This window comes from Taudactylus pleione, unplaced genomic scaffold (assembly GCF_031769625.1).
Source record: "Taudactylus pleione unplaced genomic scaffold, aTauple2 ptg000099l, whole genome shotgun sequence".
NCBI classification, from domain to species: domain Eukaryota; kingdom Metazoa; phylum Chordata; class Amphibia; order Anura; family Myobatrachidae; genus Taudactylus; species Taudactylus pleione.
The window spans coordinates 673,375-700,465 of record NW_028284501.1 but is presented as its reverse complement, the minus strand read 5'-3'; the positions used below and the strand labels follow the sequence as shown (position 1 = coordinate 700,465).

General features: G+C 48.1%; 1 protein-coding gene across 1 annotated transcript in view; it reads left to right on the top strand.

Moving 5' to 3' along the window:
• The window catches only part of RAD50 (RAD50 double strand break repair protein), a 157,030-nt gene that overhangs the window by 109,356 nt on the left and 20,583 nt on the right, over nucleotides 1–27,091 (top strand). The window contains exons 18-22 of the mRNA XM_088470381.1: nucleotides 1,315–1,425; nucleotides 2,164–2,256; nucleotides 2,351–2,464; nucleotides 2,788–2,915; nucleotides 9,221–9,445. Of these exons, the coding sequence (XP_088326507.1) occupies nucleotides 1,315–1,425; nucleotides 2,164–2,256; nucleotides 2,351–2,464; nucleotides 2,788–2,915; nucleotides 9,221–9,445 (671 nt within the window). The remainder of the gene's footprint in view (nucleotides 1–1,314; nucleotides 1,426–2,163; nucleotides 2,257–2,350; nucleotides 2,465–2,787; nucleotides 2,916–9,220; nucleotides 9,446–27,091) is intronic.

Sequence of the window (27,091 nt, the reverse complement as noted above, 5' to 3'; positions counted from 1 at the left end):
GGATGCAGTCAGGAAGCTGACAGTCAAAATGCCGACCGCCAGCTTCCTGATTGTCAAATCCCGGCAATGTACTAACGACGCCTGTTATTAGACCTACACCGGGAGCCCGACGCCCGGCATACCGAACGAAGGTAAGCCGGGCGCAGACACCTGCAGGGGAAGGAGGGTTAGGTCTTAAGGCTCCCAGAAGGACTTAGGGCTAGGCAACCCCCCCCTCCCCCTACCACGGCCGGTGGTATTACATACTGATTCCCTCAGGACTGCCTTCAGAGCACACCATTGGGTATCAAATGAGGTATCACAGGGATCATTGGTCTGAAGATGAGAGTCCAGAAATACAGACTCCTTCTGAATCTGATAGTATATAGGCCAGCAACCTCCACAGTCTCAGGAGGCAGTCCTGTAAGAACATATCCCAACACCATATCAAATGGGCATGGACAGATAATGTAAGACCATGTAATAGGGAGCAGGGAGATAGAGGATATATGTTGTAGAGACAATTTATCAATAAGTAATAGATCAATACAGGAATAGGCCATTAGAGTAAAAGAAGTAATCTTTAGTGCCGAGGTGTTTAATGCGCAATGTATCGTACAGGTCAAATTCTGATAACATCTGGTGAAAGGACATAAACAGAAAATAGTGGCCATGGAATGGTGCCATTATATCTCTATCTCAGGCAAATAAACATACACTTGAGAATCAATATCTTACATTAATTCACAGATATCAAGAGTCCGTCCAGTAATAAACAGTAATTTATTTTCTGTAATCTGGAATCCTTATTAAGGGCGAACGATAAACCAGTGTTCTTTCACTTCAGTTGACATTGTTCTTATGAGGTAATTATCTCAAAAGAAAAGGAAAATCGTAGTGCAAAACAGTAGAATGATGATCAAAAAAGTTTTAGTCACACATTGCACTCACATGGTTTATAAAACAAAACGGCATATAACCATAATAGTGGTAGCCCCAAAGATTACTGCTGACCAGGATCGTCCACACTTCTAACACTCCACAAGTGAGTGTTCCTAACCAGATCTAATGGGCACATTATCTGCCCCCTTCCAAGACATGCAAGGCATGAAGTATGCCTGTAACAATATTCATCACTTTCCATAATGACCACTTACTGTATATGAGATCACACACTACCACTGGCACAGAAATATATATCAGTGTACATCAATTCTGATTTAAGCACAAGAATAAATGAAATAAAGATTGTTTATGTAGTAGGGTTACCTTAACTTTTTTGTTTTGTACATGCAGTAACCAAGTGTATTTAATTTTCTTCCTTAATTCATTCAGGAATCCAGAGAGCAAGTTTTCCCATTGGAATCCACACTAGAAAAGCTTCAACAGGAGAAACGGGACATTCTGGAGAGAAAGGACTCCAGCTACAGAGCCGCACAAGAAAGGGTGACCCTTCTTCTCATCATCCGTCTGTGACATCCCCTCGTCTGTTATTACATTTCTAACAGCCAGGGAGCAATGTTGTAGTGTTCTAGGCTCTTCACTTTGCACTTTATATTATAAATATAGAGCATTTCTCTCAATAGAACTCAGAGCACTTTACATATTGGCAGAGTGCTCACTCAGAGAAGCTGGAATCAGAACAATAACTATGTCCTAAGGTTCACATGTGCGCTTGAGAACACACAAATGAATACATTCTATTGTACATCACTACTTATACTGACATATCAGGACAGATTCAGTTAGCGATGAGGTCCCGGTAGAAGCATTGTGCGTTCTGCTTCCAAGTGATGATTAGTACAGAGCTCACACCTTAGTTGGTAGAAGCAAACATGAGCAATGTATTCATCACAGTAATCGCAGGTATTGTGCACAGAAATATAATGCTTAAGGCTACTACAGAAACTTGCAGCTGATTAAATCCCATTGAGAGGCATTTCTTATCTTCACTTTGGGTTGCCACAAAACATTGTCTCGCTCTTCTGGTCTTAAATGATGTCATTATATCACCCACTCTTTAGGTAGGTAGTTATCCGGTCGTCATTCAGAACCTGTTGACCTTAAGACTATGGACCAGTCATACGACACCCCTTTATTATGTTCAACTGCTTTCCAGACCAGACATCTCACACACACACTTTGCTGACCTGTCTGAAAATGTTTTCATTTGTTTCTTTCCAGCTTAATGATATTAGAGAAAAGGTGAAAAAAATCAGTTTGTATATAAAAGAGATTGAAAGTTATATACATAATGGAAAAGAAGAATTTAAAGAGGTACTTCTTATTTTTAATTGAATTAAAATGACTCAAAAGGCGTTACCATGAGCTCAAGTTATTACCTTTACTGGTACTTATTTATTTTAAACAGCAAAAAGAAACTGAACTACAGGAATTAATCGCACGTCTGAACGATTGTGAAAAACAGAAAGAAAAAATTAATAAAGAGATGATCACTATTAGACAGGATATTGACACACAGAAAGTAAGTACCTGTCCGTAACTGGCACCTTGGTACGTGCCAAGCCTTGTCCTGTACCACATCTTTAGATACAGTATGATGGCTGCACATGTCTCTGCCTTGTTCTTGGGATCCTATGGACAATTTCTCTACTGCAGGTTACATACACACGTCTATACGAGTAATGTATATAACAAAGAAGACCTTATCAACAGGCAGTATAATGTACAAAAGCGATGAATTGGCAGTAAAAAGTATGTCCACAAAATGGGCATTTAGTTTTTTTAATCAATGGAATATTGAATGTTACATTTTCCCTATTTAATGAACCCAATTTTCCATGATAGATACAGGAACGATGTCTACAGGACAACTTAACCCTTCGAAAACGAATAGAGGAGCTTAAGAAAGTTAAAGAGGAAAGAGAACAACTATTAAAGGAAAGGGGACAGATGAAAGTTGTGCAGCTGAGAGAGTAGGTATATTTTGTTTTGCTTTTGGTACCATTTTGATAAATCTTTTGACTTTTCCTATTGCATGTATTACAGCATGATGTTTTATGTACTGTACAAGCTTACTTTTAAATTGTTAGTACCTCAAAAACGTTAAGATGTTAATGAAACACAAGTGCCGCTTGTGTACAGCTTCATAAATCTTTAAATGTATTTATGTTGCAGGGCTTGTTGTGTATAGTTCACTTAGAATTGTGTTTGACATAGTAATCTTCCTGCTGAAGCTTGTTGGGAGTCTGTCGTATTTACCATTTGCTGTTGTTAAAATCTTGCTCCATTCCACTTCTCACATCATGACACTGAGCCCAGGTCACATGCAGCCCTGTCCCCTCGTAATAGCAAACCGGTTACTGTCTCTTGCAAAATCAAATATTTCCGTCCTCCTCTATACCCCGCCCCCGAGCCACAGCACCTCAATTTTAGTTGGTGCCCGGCCGCAGTCGGGTCACCCTGGCGCAGTGGGGCTGCATAAGCAGCCCCTAAGCTTTATTTTTATTTTTTGAAGAAGATTTTATTATTTTATTTTTTACTATCTTCAGAGCTGCAGCATCAGACTGGACGTCCACGCTGCCACTCCAACAGCCTCGCTGGCGCTGCAACACCAGTACTGATCTGGGGATCGCAGCGGGACCCCGGAGTCAGTACTAGCGTGGCTCCGGACCTCCCACTGACTGCTGCCGGATTCTACGCGGCCAGGGAAGCCGTGTTTAGCGCTTTGCGCTGCGCGCGGGGATAAAATGCAGTCTTGCCGCCGGTCTCTGGGGACAGACCGGCGGCGCTAGTAGCGGCGGCGGGCTCCCCCTCTGTGGCATACCCTGCGTGACCGCTGGATCACCAGGGAGTAATGGCTGGAAGGGAACCAGCGTCCCTGGGGTTAATCGCTAGCCAGGGGAGGCAGCCTTCCCTGGTTTAGCGGCTCCTCCCCTCAGCCCAGTGCGCCTTCTCTCATGCGTTCTGGCGTCGCTGGGCTGTTCCTGCTTCGGCCACTCCTCAGAGCTCTCCGGCGGCCATCTTCTCAGTGGCAACGCAGATCTCCCAGGCGGTGCATGGTCCGGTCTCCCTGCGTACCTCTCCCCTGCAGACGGATTGTGTTCGCAGCGCTATAGCCCTCCCAGACACTGAATCTGGGAGGTTGATTGTAGCGAAAGGTGCAGTGAGTATAACTTCTCTGCATGGTATGTGACTTTTGTTAGTGCTGCTGTCTGTGCTTATTTTATTCTTACTGTCAGCTTATACCTATCCCTTTCCTTCTCCTACGGCCCGCAATTGCATGGGGGAGGGGTGTTCCCTGTGTACCTCACTTATATAGATCTACGTATTTGTGAGGTCCGTCACATACAGCGGTGTGCTACACAGTACCATATTGTGGGCTGTTTGTGTTGCATACGTGGGAGTGCGTGGGAGTTTTACGCCTCACCTCTTTTCAGTGATACACTTTTATTGCAAAAGTTATAGAGTCATGTCTGATGAGGAGAATGAGCGCTCCGTGGCTCCTGTGTTGTTTTCCTGCTGGCGCTGTTCGGCAGGGGTTGATGGGGTGGATTTGTCTCAGGACGGTCTGTGTGGGCGGTGCCAGCTGGTACCTGGTCCCTCTAAACCCCCGGTGGCGCAGGATCCTCCTTGGGCGATGTTTACACAAGTGCTGGCGTCGATCGCGGACCGTAAGACTGCGGTTCCTTCTAGGGTGTTGCCCCAGCCTACCATCCCCCGTTCCCCGGGGGTTACGCATCTGGTGCAGTCTCCTCCCAGGTCTCAGACTGTGGGTCCTTATGCGGGATTGCCTGTATACATACAGTCTCCCACGGTGACGCAGCAGTCAGTGGTACCCTTTCAGGGGTACCCTCAGACGGTACCCCCTCTCTGGGTGGATGTCCTCTCCAGCTCTGTTCAGAGCCTGGCGGCCTCCTCATTGGCTTTTCAGTCACTGTTGCACAGTGACTTGCCCCCTAAGGCGTCCAAGCGACCCGTTCCGACTTCACTGGCGGCGCAGTTCACGGACACGGACGTGTCTTCGGATGACTGAGAGATCCATGAGGATTCTGACTCGGATGCCGGGGCCCAGGAGTTGGAGGCTAAGTCCTCCATTAATGTGCCGGCTTTGGTTAGGGCGGTGCGGTCCATCCTTCACATAGAGGAGGATGCGCCGGCTCCCAGGTCGAAGTACCCTAATTTTAAAAAGGCCAAAGTAGCTTAGACGGTTTTTCCCCTGTCCGACCAGTTGACGGATCATATGGCGGGGGCCTGGCAGTTGCCCAGCAAGAGATTCCAACCGCAGAAAAGGTTGGCTTCCAACTATCCTTTTCCTGAGGCTCATTGTAGGAAATGGGAAACTCCGCCTGCGGTGGATTCCCATGTCACCCGCTTAATTAAAAGCGCTGCGTTGCCTTTGCCGTCAATCTCCCTGAAAGATCCCACAGACCGGAAAGTGGAGACTTGCTTAAAGTCGATCTACTCTCTCTCTGGGGCTGTGGCCCGTCCGTCCATGGCCATCTCTTGGGTGGCTAAGGCCATCGAGAGTTGGGCCAACGCTTTAGAGGATACCTTTCCGGATGATGATCCGGATATCCAGAGAGTATTGATAGGACAAATGAGGGATGCGGTTTCCTACATTGGGGAAGCATCGTTGGATGCAAGCTTGCTGACCTCTAGGGTGTCAGCGGCAGCTGTGTCGGTGCGTCGGTCCATGTGGTGTGGTCTTGGAGAGCTGACGCAGACTCCAAAAAGGGCCTGGAGGCCTTACCTTTTAATGGAGAGTTGCTTTTTGGTCCAGACTTGGACAAAATAGTGGATACTCTAGCTAAGTCTAAATCAGCCTTCCTCCCTTCGGCTTCTGCACCTACCAAGGTACGGAGCTCTGCCTTTCGGGTTCAGGGCAAGGCCAAAGGTCAGTCCTTCCCGAGGCAGTCGGCGACCAAGGCCGCTTCTAAGCCCATGAAGCAGACCTGAAGTGCCAGGCGCCCTTCTTCCAAGCAGGAAGATAAACCTTCTGCCTGATGGGACGGGCCTCCCTCTGGGGGGACCCCAGAGTGGGAGGCCGACTTCTTTAATTTGCCCAGTGCTGGCACAATACCACCACGGATGCCTGGGTTCGAGAAGTGGTCTCCCAGGGGTACGCCCTGTCTTTTCGGCACAGACCGCCCCACCAGTTTTTCTGCACGAGTCCTTCTCAGGACAAGACCAAGGCTTTACAGATTCAGGAAGCTATAGAGTCCTTGCTGAACGCAGGGGTCATTGTTCCCGTTCCTCAATCACAACGAGGGACGGGGTACTATTCTTCTCTGTTTCTGGTGCAGAAACCCAATGGTTCTCATCGCCCTATCCTCAATTTGAAGTCTCTGAACAAATTCCTCAGAATTCCCAAATTCAGGATGGAAACGTTACGTTCCATCATTCTGGCAATGGAACCTGGGGATTACATGGTGTCACTGGATATCCAGGACGCCTACCTCCATGTTCCGATAGCACCTTCGCACCAGCGGTATCTGAGGTTCGATGTCCTTCAACATAATTATCAGTTCCAGGTGCTACCCTTTGGCCTCTCCACGGCACCGAGGGTATTCACAAAGATTATGGCAGTCGTGGCCGCACATCTTCGGAACCAGAATGTGCGGCTGCTGCCTTATCTGGACGACCTCCTGTTACTGGCGAGCCCCCCAGAGGTACTGCTTCAACATCTCCACCTGACGATCGCTTGCCTGCAAGCGCACGGGTGGTTGATAAATTGGAGAAAGTCCTCCCTGATTCCATCACAGCGGATGGTTCATTTGGGAGCCCTGCTGGATTCTCGTCAGCAAAGGATCTTCCTGACTCCGGAGAAGGTCTCCTCCCTACAGCTGCGGATACACAGTTGCTTGAGCAGTTGCCGCCTGTCTGTTTATTCAGCTATGAGAGTTTTGGGGTCCATGGTGTCGACATTCGACATGGTGGAATTTGCCCAGTTCCATTCCCGGCCCCTGCAGGGGCTGATTCTATCGGAATGGAACGGGTTACCTCACCGGATCCGCTCTCAGATGCTGGTGTTGTCCCCGGAGGTTCGGCAGTCTTTGGCTTGGTGGCTTCAGACAGCTCATCTGGTCGAGGGGTGCCCCTTTTGGATCCTGGACTGGGTCCTGCTCACGACGGATGCCAGTCTCCGGGGTTTGGGGGGCAGTGACCGGCTCATTGTCGCTTCAGGGTCGTTGGTCTGCGGAAGAAGCACTTCTCCCCATCAACATCCTGGAACTGCGGGCAGTATACAGGGCCCTGTAGTCGTCCAGCCCTGCTCTTCACGGAAGGGCGGTTCAGGTGCAGTCCAACAACGCCACCACGGTGGCATATATCAACCACCAAGGAAGAACTCGCAGTCGGGCAGCAATGTCGGAGGTGTCTTGCATCCTTGCTTGGGCGGTCCAGCGATCTCGGCGGTCTTCATCCCCGGAGTCCTCAATTGGGAGGCGGACTTCCTCAGCCGTCACGACGTGCATCCCGGGGAATGTTCGCTTCACCCAGAGGTGTTTCAGCTACTCGTGGACAGATGGGGGCTGCCGGAGCTGGACTTGATGGTCTAACTTTTAATGGAGAGTTGCTTTTTGGTCAATACAAGTTGGCCGTTTACGGGTCAAGGACAAGAGACGCAGGCGCATGTCTGGTAGACGCGCTGTCGGTGAAATGGACGTTTCACCTGGCGTATCTGTTTCCTCCGATATCCCTACTTCCTCGGGTTCTGCGGAAATTCAAGCAGGACGACGGCACGCTCGTGCTGGTGGCTCCGGCGTGGCCCAGACGTCCTTTGTACTCCGATCTGAGAACCCTCTGCATCGACGCTCCGTACCTCCTTCCTCAATGTCGGGAACTGTTGTCTCAAGGGCCCTGCCTTTACCCGGATCTGGGTCGGCTGTCTTTGACGGCGTGGCTCTTGAGACAGCCGTCTTGAGGTCTCGGGGTTTCTCCAGTTCGGTTATTGGTACCATGCTCAGGGCACGCAAGCCTGCTTCCGCACGGATTTACCACAGGGTGTGGCGCACTTACTTTCAGTGGTGTGAGTCCAGAAACTATGATCCTCAGGTGTTCCGAGTTTCTAGAATCTTGGAAATTCTTCAATCAGGTTTGGACCTCGACTTACTCCTTGCCTCTCTGAAGGTTCATGTGTCTGTTTTGTCCGTGTGGTTTCAACGCCGGATTGCTACACTGCCAGATGTTCACACCTTTTTCCAAGGTGTTCTCAGGATCCAGCCTCCCTTCGTGCCTCCTGTGGCTCCTTGGGACTTGGCGGTGGTCCTACGGGTCTTGCAGGGTCCTCCTTTTGAGCCTCTTGAGTCAGTGGAAATCAAGTGGCTGACGTTTAAGACCGTTTTTCTCCTGGCGATTGCTTCTGCCAGGAGGGTGTCAGAATTGGGGGCGCTTTCCTGTCGTCCTCCTTTTCTGATTTTTCACCAGGACAGAGCGATGCTCCGCACTCGTCCTGAATCTTTGCCTAAAGTGGTCTCGAAGTTCCACATTAATCAGGAACTTGTTGTGCCAGCTTTTCAGTCACCTGATCTTTCTGCTGGTGAGGCTTCCTTAGATGTAGTCCGGGCGCTTAGAATCTATGTGGACCGGACTGCTTCGGTTAGGAAGTCTGATTCATTGTTTGTCCTCTTCGGTTTTCACAAGAGGGGTTGGCCTGCCAACAAACAAATGTTATTTGTTCTGTTATTTGTGAGGCTTATGCACAGGAGGGTTTACCTGTGCCAGCTTCTGTTAAGGCTCATTCCACTCGTTCTGTGGGTCCCTCTTGGGCTGCTAGACGTGGCGCCTCTGCTGTTCAGCTGTGTAAGGCGGCCACTTGGTCTTCGATTCAGACGTTTTTGAGGTTCTATGCGTTTGACACCTTCGCCTCTCAGGATGCATCCTTCGGGCGCCGGGTACTCCTTCCAGCACAGGAGCGTCCCCGCCCTTAGTTGAACTGCTTTGGGACATCCCCAAGGTCAACCCTGTGGACCCCCTATGGACCCTGAAGTAGAAAACAAGAGATATGGTAAGAACTTATCTTTGTTATCTCTGTTTCTACGAAGTCCATAGGGTCCACAGGGCACCGCCCTGACGCACCTGGCTGCGGAATATGTGTGCGCTATATAAATAACTGGTAATAAATAAATAAATAAATAACCTGTTGATGAGAGAGAGTGCAATTTTGTATTTGTTCTAGTTTCAATAATTGGTATTTAGAAAGACAAATATCAAACCTTTGGGAAAACAAAATTCTTACTAAATATTCTTCAATTAATGTGTATGTTTATTTGCTTTCTAGAGAGCAGCAAGAGTTGGAAAAGCAAATTGAAACACTGAAATCAAACCAGAACCTGGCACTTGGCCGACAGAAGGGATTTGAGGATGAGATCATTCGTTTTAAGAAGGAGCTGCGTGAACCTCAGTATAAGGATGCAGAAGAGAAACACAAGGAGATGATGATCATTATGAGGACTACAGAACTGGCCAACAAAGACCTGGATATTTATTATAAGACTCTGGACCAGTGAGTATTTGGAATAATTATTCTGTTCACCGAAAATAGGAATCCTATGCTGGTACTGTGTAGACGTCATTCTTCTTACAAGCGTATACCCATATTTACCCATATATTAAATGGATGATTCCAAAACAACCCTTGAAGAGTCTGTTGAATAGATTACCACCCCCCCCCCCCTTCCCCACCAAAATTGTTGCATGAAGAACTTATTATTTTTGTAGCCATAGTGATTATTTAGCTTAATTTATTAAATTGTACGAATAGTTATTTACTGTTGCAATTAGTGGTGCCTTTTAGTGTGTTCTGCTTATTGTGCTTCCTTTTCAAAGAGTTAGGTCTATTTATTTCAAATTCAATTAGAAATAGATGTGCAGTCCTGTAGGTGGGCTTTCCCCTGAAGGGGGCTGCACACTAGGCAGGAGCTACCATTGGAGGAATTTAGGCAGTGCCTAAAACACTGGATTAGTGACAATTGTTTAGTGTTTTTAATGCCCCCATGGCCACACCACACAGAGTGCCAAATGCTGGTATGCAGGAGATGCAGCCATCAGCTTCTTTCACGTTATGGTGCTACCCCCAACATGTCAGCACTATGTTGGGAATGTGCTGCTTGGCTGTGATATCCCAGCCAATCGCCACACTGCCTGTCTGAGCAGCTGGGGATACCATCTAATGTCTGCCAATGTAGCAAGAAGTGAGTGTGGATGTGCCCCTTCTAAGTGGTAAAAGGGCCACGCCGTTGCCTTTGGGTACCTCCCTCGGCTTGTGGCAGCCCTATCTATAGAGAATATCCCATTCATTGAAATAGGGAGTAAATTATTCATAGTAGGAAATGCTTTTCCCAAGAGTCTTGTTTCTTCTAGTGATTTGTCATCAATTCATTAAAAGTATAATAATACGAAGAATAATAATAAAATAAATCCCATTTGTGATGCTCTGAAAGCAGATGGTGATATAAACTTAACCATGACTGATTAGGAACTGATAAGATTAGTATCACAAATGTATCTCTCTGCTTCTAGCACCATTTTTAGTTGGTATTTTAATCATACTGCAAAATGTAACTTTCTGCCCTCAGCTGCAATGATGAACAATACAGATACATGTACAGTACTGTTTGCTTAGAACAACAGCAAATTGGCAATTTATTTTTTTGAAACATGAAAACTTTACCAAGCTGATATGATTAACTAGCTGTACAATTTATTGATATCAAACGGGGGGGCATCACAATGATTTTATGTTGGGAGGATTAATTTTAGCATGCCACCCTTCCTTCTCACTCCAACTTACCTGTTGCTGGTCGGTAGCACGAAGGAGGAGGCGGCCGCCACCACGGAAGAAGGGGAAGGCGGGACCATCAGGGAGGAATAGGCAGGAGACGGGCTGTGCACATTGTAGCTATAGGCTGCACAGCTACAACCACTGCACTGTACAGGGAAAGAGGTGTAATGTGCAGTCTTTTAACCTAGTCTGCTCATTACACCTCCTCAGTGCAGTGCAGGGGCTGTGCAGCCTATTTCTAAATGCACAGCCCCTGACTGTCCATAGCCGCCACTCCACTGGCGCCTCTCAAATGTTTGTGAGCCCCAGCTCCTCCTCCCCTTTATCCCGCCCCCAGACAGGCCAGTTCAGTTTGGTGCCCTGCAGGAGCAAGGCACGAGTGGAGACTGTTCTGCAGTCTAAACGTTTTATTTAATTTTATTTATTTTCTCTATCTTTTATATTGGGCGGGCAGCGCTAGGCGTCCTATAGGACGCCCGCACTGGTGTGCAGGTCAGTGACCTCGGCCGGTCCCACAGCACACACCGGTGACCTGATGCCGGTGAAGGAGCACGGGTGGTGCTCTAAGGTAAGATGTGGCTCCCTGTTTATAGGAACTGCGCTGCAGTGGCTGTTACCGCCATTGTCGGAGACCACCGGTGGTGCTGACAGCGGTCGCCCAGGCCGCCTGGTGCCTCTGCTAGACTACCAGGGCACAGGCAATGGTGCGCTTCATTAGAAGCAGCCATTGCCCTGGGAGATCTAGTATCAGCAAGGGGGAGGCAGGCTCTCCCCATTCTGCCCCTCCTCTTTCCCTTCCCAACTGAGACACTGAGCTGCCATTTTACCCTGTGCCTGCTTCAGTCAGTCTCTGAAGAGCAGTAAAGGGCTCCTATCTCCCTGTATACCTACTGTATTCCCATGGGGTCAGGTTATACACTATGCACCTTCCTACCGACTGGGGTATGGATTGCTGAGCATTAACTGTCCATTTATACAGCATTGAATGTTTCTGTGTGTTTGTGTTCAGAAGTACATTTTATTTTTCAATTGCTTCTGACAGTTATGTAAATCCCTCGCCTGTAAAGCCCCGCTTATTGTGGGGTGAGGTCACATTCATTGCACTCCCCCTTTTATTGCACACAGTAGTTTTTCTAACTGGTGTGTGGGGACTGCCCTGTATTGCTGATCAGGTTCTCCAGTGGCAATGCACCTAGGGATGGGGGTGCTTCAGTGTTGTGTAACTGCAGGACTTGTACCTCTGTACTTTATTTTCACACTCCGTACCATGATGGGCTCTGTGTACGGTGTTTCGCAGATTTGCAGCAGAATGTCAGTCAGCCATGACTTCCACCTGGAGCCGGCCTGGACTACCTCTCTTATAGGTAAAGTTGCAGTTGGCTAAGAACAGTGTCAGAGTGTGCCCATCACACAGACTGGCAACCCCAAGGTCCGCTCCCCCTACTAGTATACTTACTCAGGCCTAGCTGGGTACCTTAAAGCATTCTGCTTTATGTGCTTGAGATGCAGCCCTTCTCGCTTTAAGCACAGGTTCCTGCATCTTTCCAGCTGAGGCTGGATAGGAGCCGCACTTCAGGCATGCCTCATAGCACTGTGTTTGATTCCCACTACGGCCCTAACTGGGTGGAGTTGGTATAGGGATGCAGTTGGGATGCCGGCAATCGAATTACCGACGCCAGAATTCTGACGCCTGGCATAATGCCGATAGCCCGATAGACGTTGGGATACCAGCGTCAGCATCCTGACCCCTTGAAGCCCGGATGGCAGTAAGTATGCGTGCTTAGCCGGGGATGGTGTGGTTAGGATTAGTCACCCCCAGGAGGACTTAGGGTTAGGTTTCAGGGAGGGAGGGTAGGGGTTAGGCATCTCCGCCCCGGGAGCGTTAGGATTAGGGTGCGGGAAGGGGGGGGGGGTGTGAGTTAGCCACCAGCGGGGGAAGGTTAGGGTCAGGCACCATCGGGGGAAGGTTGGAGTTAGGCACCACTGAGGGAGTCTGTATTTGAGCATCTCATACTGATTCCGTTTTTATATTCTCTCTGTGCTTGCGTGGGTTTCCTCAGGGTGCTTCGGTTCTCTCCCACACCAGTCTAGATAGTGCTGTGACAGTCTATAAATAGTGTTGCATTCCTGTCTGGGATTTGGAAGTTCCTCACCTCACTGGGAAACTATGTCTAATATTTCAGACCTTTGTCTATCCGATACCGCAGCTAAATGTAGCGCCTGGTTTAACGGGATAAGAACTGTTCTTAGCTTCAAGGTTACTCAGCCCGATATAGGCTGATCTTGGAAACTAAACAGGGACAGGTCTTGGTTAGTTCTTGGTCCTCCTGGGATTACCAGGTGCGGTAGGCGACAGACCCCTAAGGCTAGCGCTATTTCTTCCTACTGGTCACGCCCTGCTGGCCTCCTGAGTAAGACTTTTTGCTAGTCTCTTCGTTGTTCAACTGTAATTTCTCAACAGGCTTTTTGGTGAACCAGAGAGTCTCTATCCATCATTCTGGCTCTGTGGGATCTCGGGGCTTCCTTGGTTTTCTGGAAGGCATCTTTCCAGGTTCCTTTCTGGCCCAGTCACCAGAGTTTTCCTCTGGCTGGCGGTCCGAGAAGAGCACTTTCATTTTCAGACATTTCCTATTGGTCTTTCCAGAGCCCACAGACTTTTAACAAAAGTCATGGTAACTCATTTACACCGCAGGGGCATTAGATTTGTACCTTCTCTAAACAAATTTTTGATTCTTGGCGGTTTCCAGATGTTCTCAAGGAACACATCGATTTCTCTTTAGGTCTCTCCAGTCCCACTGAAAGATCATCACTGGGATGTATTCCACCTGGACTCCGTCGCAGGAGATGTACCATATGAAGGATTCACAAGGTTTTTAGTCATTGCTGAGTGTCATCATACTCTTTCATTCAAATCTTGGGCTCGTTTGTCTCCAAATTCGTCATGGCGAGTATGCCCAGTTTCTCCCTACCTCTTCGGATGAAGGATGGTTGCTGTGGAACAGTTCCCACCAATAGCTCACACCTTCCTGGGAGGTTAGGCTCTTCCTCTGGTGGTTCAGACGGCCCGCTTAAACTGGGGCCCGCCCCCTTTGGGACTCCATACAGGCTCGTCCTCACCACCGATGTCAGCAACTTACAGGGTCAGTGAACAGCCTCTGAATGGCGATCAACTTTGTAGATCTCCGAACAATCTTCAGAGCCCTCTACCTGGCTCGGCTGCTCCTACAGCCTGGTCTGATCCAGGTTCAATCCGATTGTGTCACTGCCATCGCCTACATAAAACCAGTGGCACTCGCAGTCACGGCACATTGAAAAAGGTGAGTCGAGTTCTCACATGGACAGTATGTCAGCTTCTGGCTCTGTTGTAGTCTTCCTCCCCAGAGTCCGGGTTGTGGAAGAGTGCGTCCTCAGTCACCTGGGCACCTACCCAGGCAAATGGGGGCTTTGTCCACACGCCTTTTCGGATCATAATTCTTTGCTGGGGGTGGCCAGACATCGCCTTGGTGGCATCTCTGCATGAAGACACAGAGGTACTGCTATGAACCTGCTGTGGCTCAAAGGGCTAAGTCACAGCATTTAGCATACCAGATACCAACGGTTCGAATCCGGGTTAAGATTATTTTACCTACCCGTACCTGGGTTCCGGGAGCAGTTAAGGTGGACGTCTTGCCGGTCTGGCAGGAGTTCCTTCTCTCATATGCCTTCCCTCCGATTTTGTGGATGAGCGGGTCCTCTGCAAGTTGCAGTGGGAGGGGAGGCATGGCAATCCTGGTTGCCTCATATGGGCCTTGTTAAGCTTGTTACACAGATCCTCTATCCACGCTCTGCTGTATCTTCTTTGTGGCTGGATCTTCTGTCTCAGGGCCCGTGCTTCTATCTGAATCTGGCCCGTCTCGTTGCTCTTGACTCAGTATTGAGCACTTCCGAGTTCTCCAGGTTGGTCATTCGTACTATGCTGTCCTCTGCAAGCCCTTGTCGCTGCTTTAGCGGATTTACTTTGCTTGGAGTTCCGCCTGGAATTTTATTCCCAGCAGGTTTCGCTCTCTTTGGTCCTCTCCCTTCAGCTGGTGGGGCTGGATTTGTCCCTCCGCCTCTCTTCTTGGAAGTTGCAGGTTCCTACACTTTCTATCCTCTTCAGAAGCAGTTTGCTTGGATACATGACATATGATCTTTCCTCCTCGGACAGTGTATTTCCTCGGCTCCATGGACTTTGACTTTGGTGCTTCGAGCTCTTCAGTTGTCGCCCTTTGAGCCCTTGGGCTCTGCTGACATTTGTTGGCTTACATGGATGACTGCTTTCCTGCTTCCGGCGAGTGTTTCTCTGGGGCGTGTTGTCCTTTCCCTTGCCATGGTGTTGTTTCACTGGGACCGTGCTGTCCTTTGAATTGGCTTAGGCTACCTTCCTTCTGTGGTCCCTCGGGTTTCTGATCACCAGGATGGTTTGGTTCCTGTGCTCAGGCACTTATTTTTCTACAAAGGAGGCCTCTTTGGATTGTGCCGGCCCTCCGAATCTGTGGGGTTCGGACTTGAGTTCTCAGTGGGACGGTCCCACTTTAATCCTATACGAATTTCGTAAATGGGACTGGCCGGATTCCACGCAGGACTTAGCCAGTTGGCTCCGTATGATGTTCCGTTACGCTTTTGCGATGGCAGTCCTTTCTTTTCCATCTTTACAGGTGGATTTTTTTACCGGATTGTACTTCTTGGGTGGCTCACCAGTGGTGCTGAGCAGCTTCGTAAGAGAGGCCTTATCGTCCTCCGCCCATGCTTTATTCTGGTTCTATTAATTTGCCACCTTCGCTACCGCAGTCGCGGCTTTTGGCGAAGGGCTTCACAGCACAGCTCCAGCCCATCCCCTTTCATAATGGGATAACTTTGGGATGTCCCATGGTCTTAACATGTGTCCCCTATGGAAGTGTGAAGAAGAAAAGGAGACTTATGTCTTACCCGGTTAAGTCCTTTTCTTCGAACTCCATAAGGGACACAGGCCGCCCACCCCGATGCACCGGGTTGGCAGGGTTTTTTAATCTGCTTCTAGTTCTCCTTTGGTGTTTCTGGGTGTTTGGACCAGTATGTGTAAGTCGGTATTCCTTCTCTTTCTCGCTCCTGCCTTGGGCTTGCTACTTAACTGGCCTGGGTGGGGTATAGGGTGGAAGGAGCCAGGGCAGCTGGGAGAAGATAAACTATTTGGTGCCTGGACGACTCCTGTTCACCCTATACCCATGGTCTAAGCCTGTGTCCATTATGGAGTTGGAAGGAAAGGACTTAACCAGGTAAGAAATAAGTCTCCTTTTTGCAGTTAGCATAGATGGCATAAGGCCTGATTCAGAGATAAATGCATTAATGTTTTTACAGCTGAGTGATTATCTGTGGTCCGCGCATGCATGTGAGTCGCACTTCACATGCATCAAGTTTCATTGCAGTCGCAACAAGGATTTGGATGCAATGTGATTGACAGTCAGAGAGAGTTTATGGGAGGTAACGGGGGAGTGGAGGCTCAAACACATGAGTGTTGCAACTGTTTTGGGGGCGTGTTTCAGCCTGCAACTGTTCTCACCGATATTGTGCGCGACCATAGGGATGCTCAGATGGTCAGTTATTGACCAATGTGCGTCCGACGGTTGCGTCTTCATATGCAGGCAGCAGCCTTAAGCCAGTGGACGTTTCCCCCCATCCCCCCCCCACCCCCATTGCCTCCCCCAAACGCTGACAACCTGTCACTCACTTTGCGAATGGGTTCTCTGCGTAAAAGCAAAAAAACACTCGTTCTGTGTAAATTACGCCATTGCATACATCTCTGATGGCATCTCTGTTTAAGAACATCTTTTAAATGTTTTGTCCCCATGCAGTAAGGAACTCATTACATTTTATCTCATGCTTACATTTTTTTTAAAAAAATTACATTTATCCAAATTTTCATAACAAATTGTCTAGGTACTTTTTAAATTATATCCCCCAATTTTCATGTTGATATGTAAACCTTATTACACATTTCTGGGTTTTCCCACACTTAAGCTGGGTACACACGGTTCGATATGTACCCAGCGATGCGATCAAGGATCCGACAGCCGACATATTGGACGGTCCCCACACAACGGAGCTCTCCAGTGCCCGACCACTCGATATGCCGCCCCTCCCCCCTACGCATAGACCAGCATGGGATTGTTAGTCGATTCTCCAGCTCTTGTGCATGCACAAAGATGTGGAGGAGCGACTGACGACCCCACGAGAGTGCACAGCAGACAATATCATGCCCACACGCGGAATAATATAGCTGCAATATCGTTCCAATCTGTCGGATTGGCCACTATATCCCTCCGTGTCTGGGGGGCCTTTACTGTACGTGGCTGTCTATTAACACCTACAGTACATTTGCTGAAAGTTTACACTTAAGTATGGTCACAGGGCGGGAAAAAAAAACCCTAATCATCCAAGAAAATAATAAAATAGAACTCAAATAATATACATTAGTCTTCCTTAGTGAACTTTATAAATTATTCAGTTACTATATTCAAAATAACTTTTAAAATACACTTTGCATTTTACCTTCAGACTCCTTTTATTGTATGATACAAACCTCTAGACTGTACTCTCATGTAATAAGGAGTGATTTGAAATCCCTGCGCAGGTTTTCAATATTCTATCTAATTACAACATCTGCATGCAGTCAGGTGCATAAATATTGGGACATTGACAGAATTTTCATATTTTGGCCTCTATTCACCACCACAAAGGCTTTGAAATGAAACAAACAAGATGTGCTTTACCTGCAGACTTTCAGATTTAATTTGAGGGTAATTACATCCAAATCAGGTGAACGGTGTAGGAATTACAACAAAAAGTGGGAGGCACATATAGAAACCGTTGTAATTCCTACACCGTTCACCTGATTTGGATGTAATTACCCTCAAATTAAATCTGAAAGTCTGCAGGTAAAGCACATCTTGTTTGTTTCATTTCAAAGCCTTTGTGGTGGTGAATAGAGGCCAAAATATGAAAATTCTGTCCCAATATTTATGCACCTGACTGTATATATTAAGATATACTTTTAATTATTTGTTTTAGTTTACAGAAAGTATCCTACACAGCATCTAGTACATTGTTTGGTAGATAAGGTTTTTCTTCTGATTCTAACTTGCTTGTATTTCCATGTATGTTGACACTGACACAGTAGCTATTTTTAGACTTATCAACTCTTGTTTTTCGTCATATTACAGTTTATAGACAAGTGGTTCACCCTTGATGATAGATAACTGCAATGGTTTCCTAGTCTTATATTGCTCTGACTTGTAATTAACTCATTGGATCTCAATGCAAGGGAAGGAAATTCCTTAAGTGATGCTTATCATTATAGGAAATTACTTATGTGATATAATTATGTTGATACTCAGAACTCTTCTGTATTTCCACTGTTCATATTTTGGGTCAGAAAATATTAATTGTGATGTATTACGATCACAAGTTTAATTTCACATCACTTTCATGTTATTTAATTGGTTGGGCACTTTAAGCAAGTGATGGGCATCAGGCTGCCCTGGGGTCGCATGCAGCAATCCAACTCCTCACTTGCGGCCCCCAGCTTGTTTCTACTTTTTTCTCCTATTTGTTTGTTATAACTTTCAATGATTGTTTAAAAGACCTGCTGATATGTTATTACAGAGAAGTGTGTATTTCATTGGTTAAATATATTTAACTTACTACTGAGACTAAAACTAAGATATGGCCCTTTTGATGGTTGTATGGCCTCCTTATCAGGTCCCCTGATGGTTACCTAATAGTGCTTTAAGCCATATTCCCTAATATTTAGGTGGAAGTAGTTAATAGGCCAATGCAACCAATAGGCAAACCTACTGTAGGTGGTTGCTGGAGTCGCCTTTACCACTACTACTACTATAGTAATGCCCCCTGTAGTGCCCTTATAGTAAAGCCCCCTGTAGTGCCCCCCTGTAGTGCCCTTACAGTAATGCCCCCTGTAGTGCCCTTATAGTAATAGCCCCTGTAGTGCCCTTATAGTAATAGCCCCTGTAGTGCCCTTATAGTAATAGCCCCTGTAGTGCCCTTATAGTAATAGCCCCTGTAGTGCCCTTATAGTAATGCCCCCCTGTAGTGCCCTTATAGTAATGCCCCCTGTAGTGCCCTTATAGTAATGCCCCCTGTAGTGCCCTTATAGTAAAGCCCCCTGTAGTGCCCCCCTGTAGTGCCCTTATAGTAATACCCCCTGTAGTGCCCTTATAGTAATAGCCCCTGTAGTGCCCTTATAGTAATAGCCCCTGTAGTGCCCTCATAGTAATAGCCCCTGTAGTGCCCTTATAGTAATAGCCCCCTGTAGTGCCCTTATAGTAATGCCCCCCTGTAGTGCCCTTATAGTAATGCCCCCTGTAGTGCCCTTATAGTAAAGCCCCCTGTAGTGCCCTTATCGTAATGCCCCCCTGTAGTGCCCTTATCGTAATGCCCCCCTGTAGTGCCCTTATAGTAATGCCCCCCTGTAGTGCCCTTATAGTAATGCCCCCCTGTAGTGCCCTTATAGTAATGCCCCCCTGTAGTGCCCTTATAGTAATGCTCCCTGTAGTGCCCTTATAGTAATGCTCCCTGTAGTGCCCTTATAGTAATGCCCCCCTGTAGTGCCCTTATAGTAATGCCCCCCTGTAGTGCCCTTATAGAAATGCCCCCCTGTAGTGCCCTTATAGAAATGCCCCCCTGTAGTGCCCTTATAGAAATGCCCCCCTGTAGTGCCCTTATAGAAATGCCCCCCTGTAGTGCCCTTATAGAAATGCCCCCCTGTAGTGCCCTTATAGAAATGCCCCCTGTAGTGCCCTTATAGCCGCTGACACACACACACACACACACACACACAATTTACCTTGAACCCGCTCCTGCGTCCTCCGCCCTCTGGTCTGCCAAGCTGCTCCTCGGAGCTATGGGAGAGATGTCATGACGTCTCTCCCATAGTGCCCGTGGGGAGAGCCAGAAGCTGGAGTTCAGGGGAGAACTCCAGCCTCCGGCTACCGTACAGTCCGCATCGTGCGCTGAGCTGTCTGTGTTCAGCCAATGCTGTGTAATGTTCTCCGCGCATTACACAGGCTCCGATCACAGCACAGGCTGAACACAGACTGCTCAGCTCAGTGCATGATACGGACGGTCTGTGATACGGGGGGCGATCGCTCCAATCACCCCCCCCTGGATCCACCACTGCCCCCACCATTACAAATGTTTAATTTGCAATGGTGTCAACATGTATACATAACTGCCAATCACCTAACCACAATTGTTCTTAAAATTAATTGATAAAACCTTAACTCTGCAGCCGACTACAGATGTGTTCTTACACACCTATGCTGCAGTCATGCCAAAAATCCCCCCTCGACAAGCCAGGTCCCGTGAGACTCTGCTAGCGCCGGGTGTCTACTTTGCGCCTTTTTTTTTTTCCGAAAATACGTCTGTCGCTATGTGACTAGGACGCACCAGCAACTGTGCTGATTAATTTGATAGGTGACACTTATGTATATGTGTGTCCCTGAATCTGTATACAGTGCTACAATGTAGCAGCCGCAGTTTTCATTCCAAGCTGCATTGTGCTTCATATACAGCCTCGGGTACACACAGATACACAAGTGTCGCATATCAGATTAATCCGCACAGTCTATTGCTGCGTCCTGCTTGCATCGCATTGTCGGCAAAAAAAGATGCCCGACTTTAGCAGAGTTGCACGGGACCTGGCGACTCATGCCAGGCAAGTCACACTGCTTGGCGTATTGAGGCTAGATGTATGAGGACATTTCTTTATGTCCAAACCACACACTGCTAGCAAAGAGATACTACGTTATTTAGTGAGGAAGTTAAGACTCCAAATTAGCTTTTATATACCCAGAGGGTTCAGAAACTGCTGCTGTATAGAGCAGATGATTTAGGAGTCAGTCTCTGTGTGGGCAACACTAGCTAATGGGGGCGATTCAATTCAGCACGATGCTGAATAGCCCTGTGAAGAAGTTTGACCACACTGTTAAGTCCAACTACAGGATTTCTGCTCGCAGCCTCCTGAAGTGCGAGCAGAAATCCAATTTACGTGCCGCCCGCAATGCTGTTTTCCAGCTTAGCGCAGCGCTAACAGCTTTGTGGCCAGCACTTTACTCAGAGAATGTCAGTTAGCGCGACTAAACACCCATCTTAAAGCGTCGTAACCAGCATTCTGGTCGGACTTAACAACTCCTTCCTGAAACTATTCAACATTGCACTGAATTGAATCGCCCTCAATAACTGCTACAGATGTGTCCACAAATCTATCCTCCATGCGCTACAAGTTGCGTTACACAAAGCGTGTGAGGGACGTGTAACTTGGTAGCGTCAAGCGTCATTTTGTGCGACGCATTTTAAGGGGAAAAGTTGCATGAAAAGACGCCTAGTGCTGTCAAGTTATGCCACGACATGGTGCGACTAGAAGGACTGTTTAACGCGCAAGGAGGCTAGATGTATGTGGAAACATCTGTACGAGCATCATGGCAGTCTTTCTCATCCCAACCCGTAGTAGGAGCACATGACACAAGCTGGCAGTGGGGGAGAAAGGGGTGGCTACAGATTGTTAGGGGGTGTTCCATCCGTTCCTCCTCGCTCTATTTGCGTGGCTGACAGTGAAGTGGCTGGTTCTGATTAAGGAACCAACCTGTTAGTCAGTCATCGTGCTATTCCCTAGCTGGATGGGGGGTTCCAGAAGCTCCTGCCATGGCGCACCTACAAGGAGCACCAGCTGCTGATATGAAGAACAAGCAGCCAGCAGCTTCTTGCATATGACTGCATACACTGTATATGGAGTGAGGCGCTTGGCTATGAACGCACACCCAAGCCCCAAAATACTTTTTGAGGAGTTGAGAATGCTACTCCACTTGATGCCTGTCAATATTAGATTCACTCAGGGTGGAGGCGCAATGCCTGAGGGTAGGCACTTCCAAGTGAGGGTTGGGAGCTCCTTGGGCAGTGATTTTCAACCTTTTTCATATCTGGCTTTACATATGGGTGGAAATACAATTTTCTTCTTCAGGGTCCATAGGGCTCCACATTGGGGTGTAGGTGGGACCTGGAGGACCGGACACCAACAGCAAAGCTTCTCAATGCCAGGAAGTTCTGGTCCTTCCCTCTATACCCAGCCCACAGCCTGAGGGTACTTCAGCTTCGTTGGTGTCCGACAGGAGCTGGACCACCATTATAACAGGGCTGCATTAAGCAGCCCAAGCTTTAATTTTATGATTTAATTTACTTTTCATTTTTTACCAAACGGGCGAGCAGCACCAGACTGTCCTCTGGATGTCTGTGCTGCCGCCCCATCACCCCTCCGCGGCGCCTTGACACCAAGCCTGTGCTAGGTACTCCTGGCGGGGCTCCGAGGGGGTCTAGCTAGCAGGCTCCCCGGACCCCAAACTGCAGCCCGGGATCCAGGGGACAGGTAAGGCGGAACCCCGTTCGCGGAGACCCGCGTCTTAGTGCAGTCTTGCCTCCGGTCTCAGGAGACAGACCGGAGGCGCCGATGTGGACACTAGCTCGCCCACTACTGCACTAGACCACCAGGGGCATAATGATACTGGCGCAGAGGCATAGGCATATTATAAAGACCAGGGGATAAGGCGCTCTCCCTGCAGCCCCTCCCCGTAGCTCAGAACGCCTTTCCACTGCGGTCTTGGTGATCCCTGAGCTGCTCTTCCCTCCCCCTCAGAGACGCGTGGCAGCCGTTTTAGGCAAGCGGGTCTCTGGGAAATGCTGGGCCCAGTCTCCCTGTATACCTCTCCCTTGGGCCAGGTTATACAGCGCTATTTCTTACTAGCCACTTTGGTCTGTGTAGTTGATTTTAGTGCCCATTGCAGACTTTTTTTTTTCTGCGTTTGTATGTGACTTGTACTAGTGCTAATCTCTATTTTCTATACTGTTGGCTTATACCTGTTTCTTTTTTCTACTATACCCTGACATACTAAGGTATAGGGGATTCCATTGTACCTCACATCTGCTATTTAAGTGTGAGGACTATCACATACTATATAGCGCGGTTGCACACTACTGTGCCATATATAGCGCAGTTGCAGAATACATTGTGCCATATTACACATACTGCAAGGTGTTCATTGTATCATACTGTGTATTTTATTCTTATGGCTATGGCTGGCAGAGGAAAGAATTACAAGCAGCCCGATACTGCTCCTCTTACTCTGATACCTTGTAAGTCCTGCTCTGCGGGTTTAGCCACAGAGGACCTCATTCAGGATGGTCTCTGTATTATTTGTTACACAACCCCAGGCCCATCAGCCCAGTGTCTCTCCTTCAGGACCCACCCTGGGCTGCCTTTTCACAAATGCTGGCAAAACTTGTGGACCAAGTAGCAGTCCCCGTGGTAGCTGCCCCTATGGGATGGCCGCAGCAGGTACCCCCTGCAAATCCTTTGTCTCCCCATGGATAGACCTCTACCTCAGTACAGAGTTTGGCTAATACCTCTACGGTTTTTCAGCAAATGCTGCAAAAGGAAAAGCCTTTACCTACTAAACGTACTAGGATATCTTCCCAATCCACACAGTTATCGGATTCTGAGATATCATCTGGGGAGGCAGAAGACTCTGATCTCTCTCACTCTGACTCCATCTTGGAAGAAGAGGAGCCACCCTCTAAACTAAATTATACCTGTTCTTGTGAGTGCTGTTAAAACTATTCTACAAATAGAAGAGGATGAACCTGCTCCTAAGAAAAAAACACGCACTTTTTAAGTGACAGAAGGTTGTTTTACCAGAGTTTCCTCACTCTGACCAGCAATCTAATCACATGAATGAAGCATGGATTATGCCTGGTAAAAGGTTTCAAATTCCAAAATGGTTCAGTTCCTTTTACACGCTTCCAGCTACTGATGGTACTAAATGGGAAGTTCCCCCAACGGTGGATTCTCATGTAACACGTCTGGTTAAAAATGCCACCTTGCCCACTCATACTGCAACCTCCTTCAAGGAGACCACAGATAGACTTATAGAAGCTTGTCATAAATCTATATACTCTCTTACAGGAGCTATTACTCGTCCTGCTAGGGCTACGGCCTGGGTGGCAAAATCCTTTGAGAGTTGGGCAGAAGTCCTAGAAGAGACTTTTCCCCCTGATACTTTGAGGGAACAGCTGTCCTACATATCTTGCATTAGAGATGCAGCATCCTACTTGAAGCAGCTATAGTTACAGCTCTTCTGGCTTCCAGGATATCTGCCACTTCGATAGTGGCCCGCCGTATTTTTTTGGGTACGTTCCTGGAAAGCAGATTCAGAATCAAAACGGGTTCTAGAGTTTTTGCCTTATGCAGGAGACATCCTATTTGGTCCAGAATTGGATAAAATTGTGTACTTTGGCGACTAACAAGACTGCATTCCTTTCCTCTGCATATAATACAAAGCCGCAGGCGGTGTCGTTTTGCCCTCGAGGCAAAGCCAAGGGTCAGTCCTTTCCACGGCAGCAGACATCAGCCAAGGCCTCCAAGCCTAGGGCCAAACAAGCCTGGGCTACTAGACATCCACCTGCTAAGTCTGAGGACAAGCCTGACCGGGCGGGCCTCACCCCTCCAGGGTGGGAGGCTGACTTCTTAAAGTCACCCAAATTTGGCATTAAACCACATCAAATGCCTGGGTAAGAGAAGTGGTATCCTCCCTGAGGCGACCCCCCCCCCCCCAACAGTTCTTTTGCACAGGACCTCCATCGGACTCAACCAAGGCCCTGCTGCTCCAAAAAGCCATACAGTCCTTACTGAATTTAGGAGTAATAATTCGGGTCCTTTCCTCACAACGGGGCAAGGGCTATTATTCTACCCTTTTCTTAGTTCAGAAGGCCAATGGATCTCATCGGCCTATCCTCAACCTCAAGTCTCTGAACAAGTTTATCAGCGTGCCCAAGTTTCGTTTGGAAACCCTTAGTTATATTATCCTAGCTATGGAGCCTGGAGATTTTATGGTATCCCTAGACATTCAGGATGCTTACCTGCATGTACCTATAGCGCCTTCTCATCAACAATATCTTCGGTTTGCTACACTGCAGCGACATTACCAATTCCAGACTTTGTCATTTGTCCTCTCAACTGCCCCTCGGGTCTTTACCAAGATCATGGCAGTTATGGCAGCCTCTCTTCGTCGTCAAGGGATCAGACTGCTCCCATCTCTTGCTGTTGGCAAGCTCCCCAGAGACTCTTCACAACCATCTGCAGGTAACCATTGCTTTTCTACAAATTCACGGTTGCCTGATCAACTGGGAAACATCTTCCCTGGACTCTCGAGTTCATAGAATCTTCCCAACAGCGGACAAGATTTCAGCACTACAAGACAGACTAACGCAGATTGCAGGCCTCGGGATGGTGGAGTTCGCCCAGTTTCACTCCAGGCCCCTCCAAAACTTGATCCTCTCCAGGTGGAATGGGCTACCCCATCTGCTCAAATCCCAAACGATGAGCCTCTTCCCAGAAGTTTGCCTGTCCCTAGCCTGGTGGCTACAGACTTCCCATTTGAACCAGGGTCATCCCTTTTGGATCCTGGACTGGGCTCTCCTCACCACAGACGCAAGCCTTTGAGGGTGGGGCGCAGTAACCGTCCAGCACTCCTTCCAGGGCCGATTGTCACCAGTCAAGGCAGTGTTGCCAATCAACATCCTGGAACTTCGAGCCATCTACAGAGCTCTCACTCTCTCTCAGAATATTCAGAAAAACAGGCCAGTACAAGTACAGTCCGACAACACCACGGCTGTGGCCTATCTCAATCACCAAGGGGGCACTCGAAGTCAGTCGGCAATGACAGAAGTGTTCTGTATTCTCATATGGGCCGAGCGCAGTATCCCAGCCATCTCCGCAGTGTTCATCCCGGGGATTCTCAATTGGCAGGCGGATTTCCTCCGCCGTCACGACGTGCATACAGGTGAATGGTCTCTACATCCAGAATTTTTTCAGCTTCTAGTGGACAAATGGAGTCTTCCGGAGGTGGATCTCATGGCCTCCAGACACAACAACAAACTTCCAATTTATGGAGCCAGAACAAAGGACCCCAACATGGCCTTCATAGACGTATTGTCGGTGAAATGGAACTTCCATTTAGCATATCTCATCCCTCCAATATCCCTGCATCCTCGAGTGCTTTGAAAGTTTAGACAGGAGGGAGGCAGTCATGTTAATAGCTCCGGTCTGGCCAAGACGTCACTAGTACTCCGATCTTCAAAGGCTCTCCATAGACATTCCTCTTCACCTTCCTCTACGAGTAGACCTGTTGTCTCAGGGTCCGTGTCTACATCCGAACCTAGCCCATCTGTCTTTAAGGGCTTGGCTCATGAGATATCCCTTCTAACAGCTACGAGTTTATCCAGTTCTGTGGACCCAACCATACTAAAAGCACATAAACTAGCCTCAGCCAGGATTTACCACAGAATATGGCATACATATTTCCAATGGTGTGCTCCAAGAAACTATGACCCTCAGGTCTTTAAGGTTTCTAGAATTCTTGCCTTTCTTCAAGCTGGATTGGATCTAGGCCTCCGCCTAGCATATCTGAAAGACATTAGTGCAGTTCTCTGCTATCTGGTTTCAGCGCAGAATTGCTCCTAGACCGGATGTTCACACCTTCATGCAGGGTGTTCTACGAATACAACCTCCCTTGTCCCTCCTGTGGCTGCATGGGATTTGTCAGTGGTGCTCCAAGCACTTCAGGAACCTCCATTCGAACCCCTGGAATCATTGGATGTTAAATGGCTCACTGCGAAGACTGTTTCTTCTGGCTATAGCATCTGCTCGTAACGTATCGGATTTAGGGGCGCTTTTATGTCGCTCCCCCTTTTTGATATTTCATCAGGACAGGACTGTTCTTGGAACACGCCCAGGCTTCCTTCCCATGGTGGTTTCTTGCTTCCACTTGAGTGAGGAAATTGTGGTTCCGGCCTTTAATTCACCAGACCTCTCGGCAGGTGAGGCCTCTTTGGATGTGGTCCGTGCTCTAAAGATCTACGTCGACTGTACTGCTTCCATCCGGAAATCGGACTCCCTCTTTGTCCTACATGGATTCCACAAGAAGGGATGGCCAGCTAACAAACGGGCTATGGCCAGATGGATTCGCATGACTACCTCACAGGCTTACACGCAGATGGGCCTTCTTGTGCCGACTACAGTCTCTGCTCATTGTACTCGCTCTGTGGGTCCCACATGGGAAGCCCGACGTGGCGCCTCAGCTGAACAGCTATGCAGGGCGGCCAACTGGTCTTCGGTACACACCTTTCTTAGGTTTCTGCCTTTGATACATTTGCCTCTCAGGATGCTTCCTTCGGGTGTAGGGTTCCTGCCCTTGAACAACTGCTTTGGGACATCCCCAATGTCTCCCTGTGGAGCCCTATGGACCC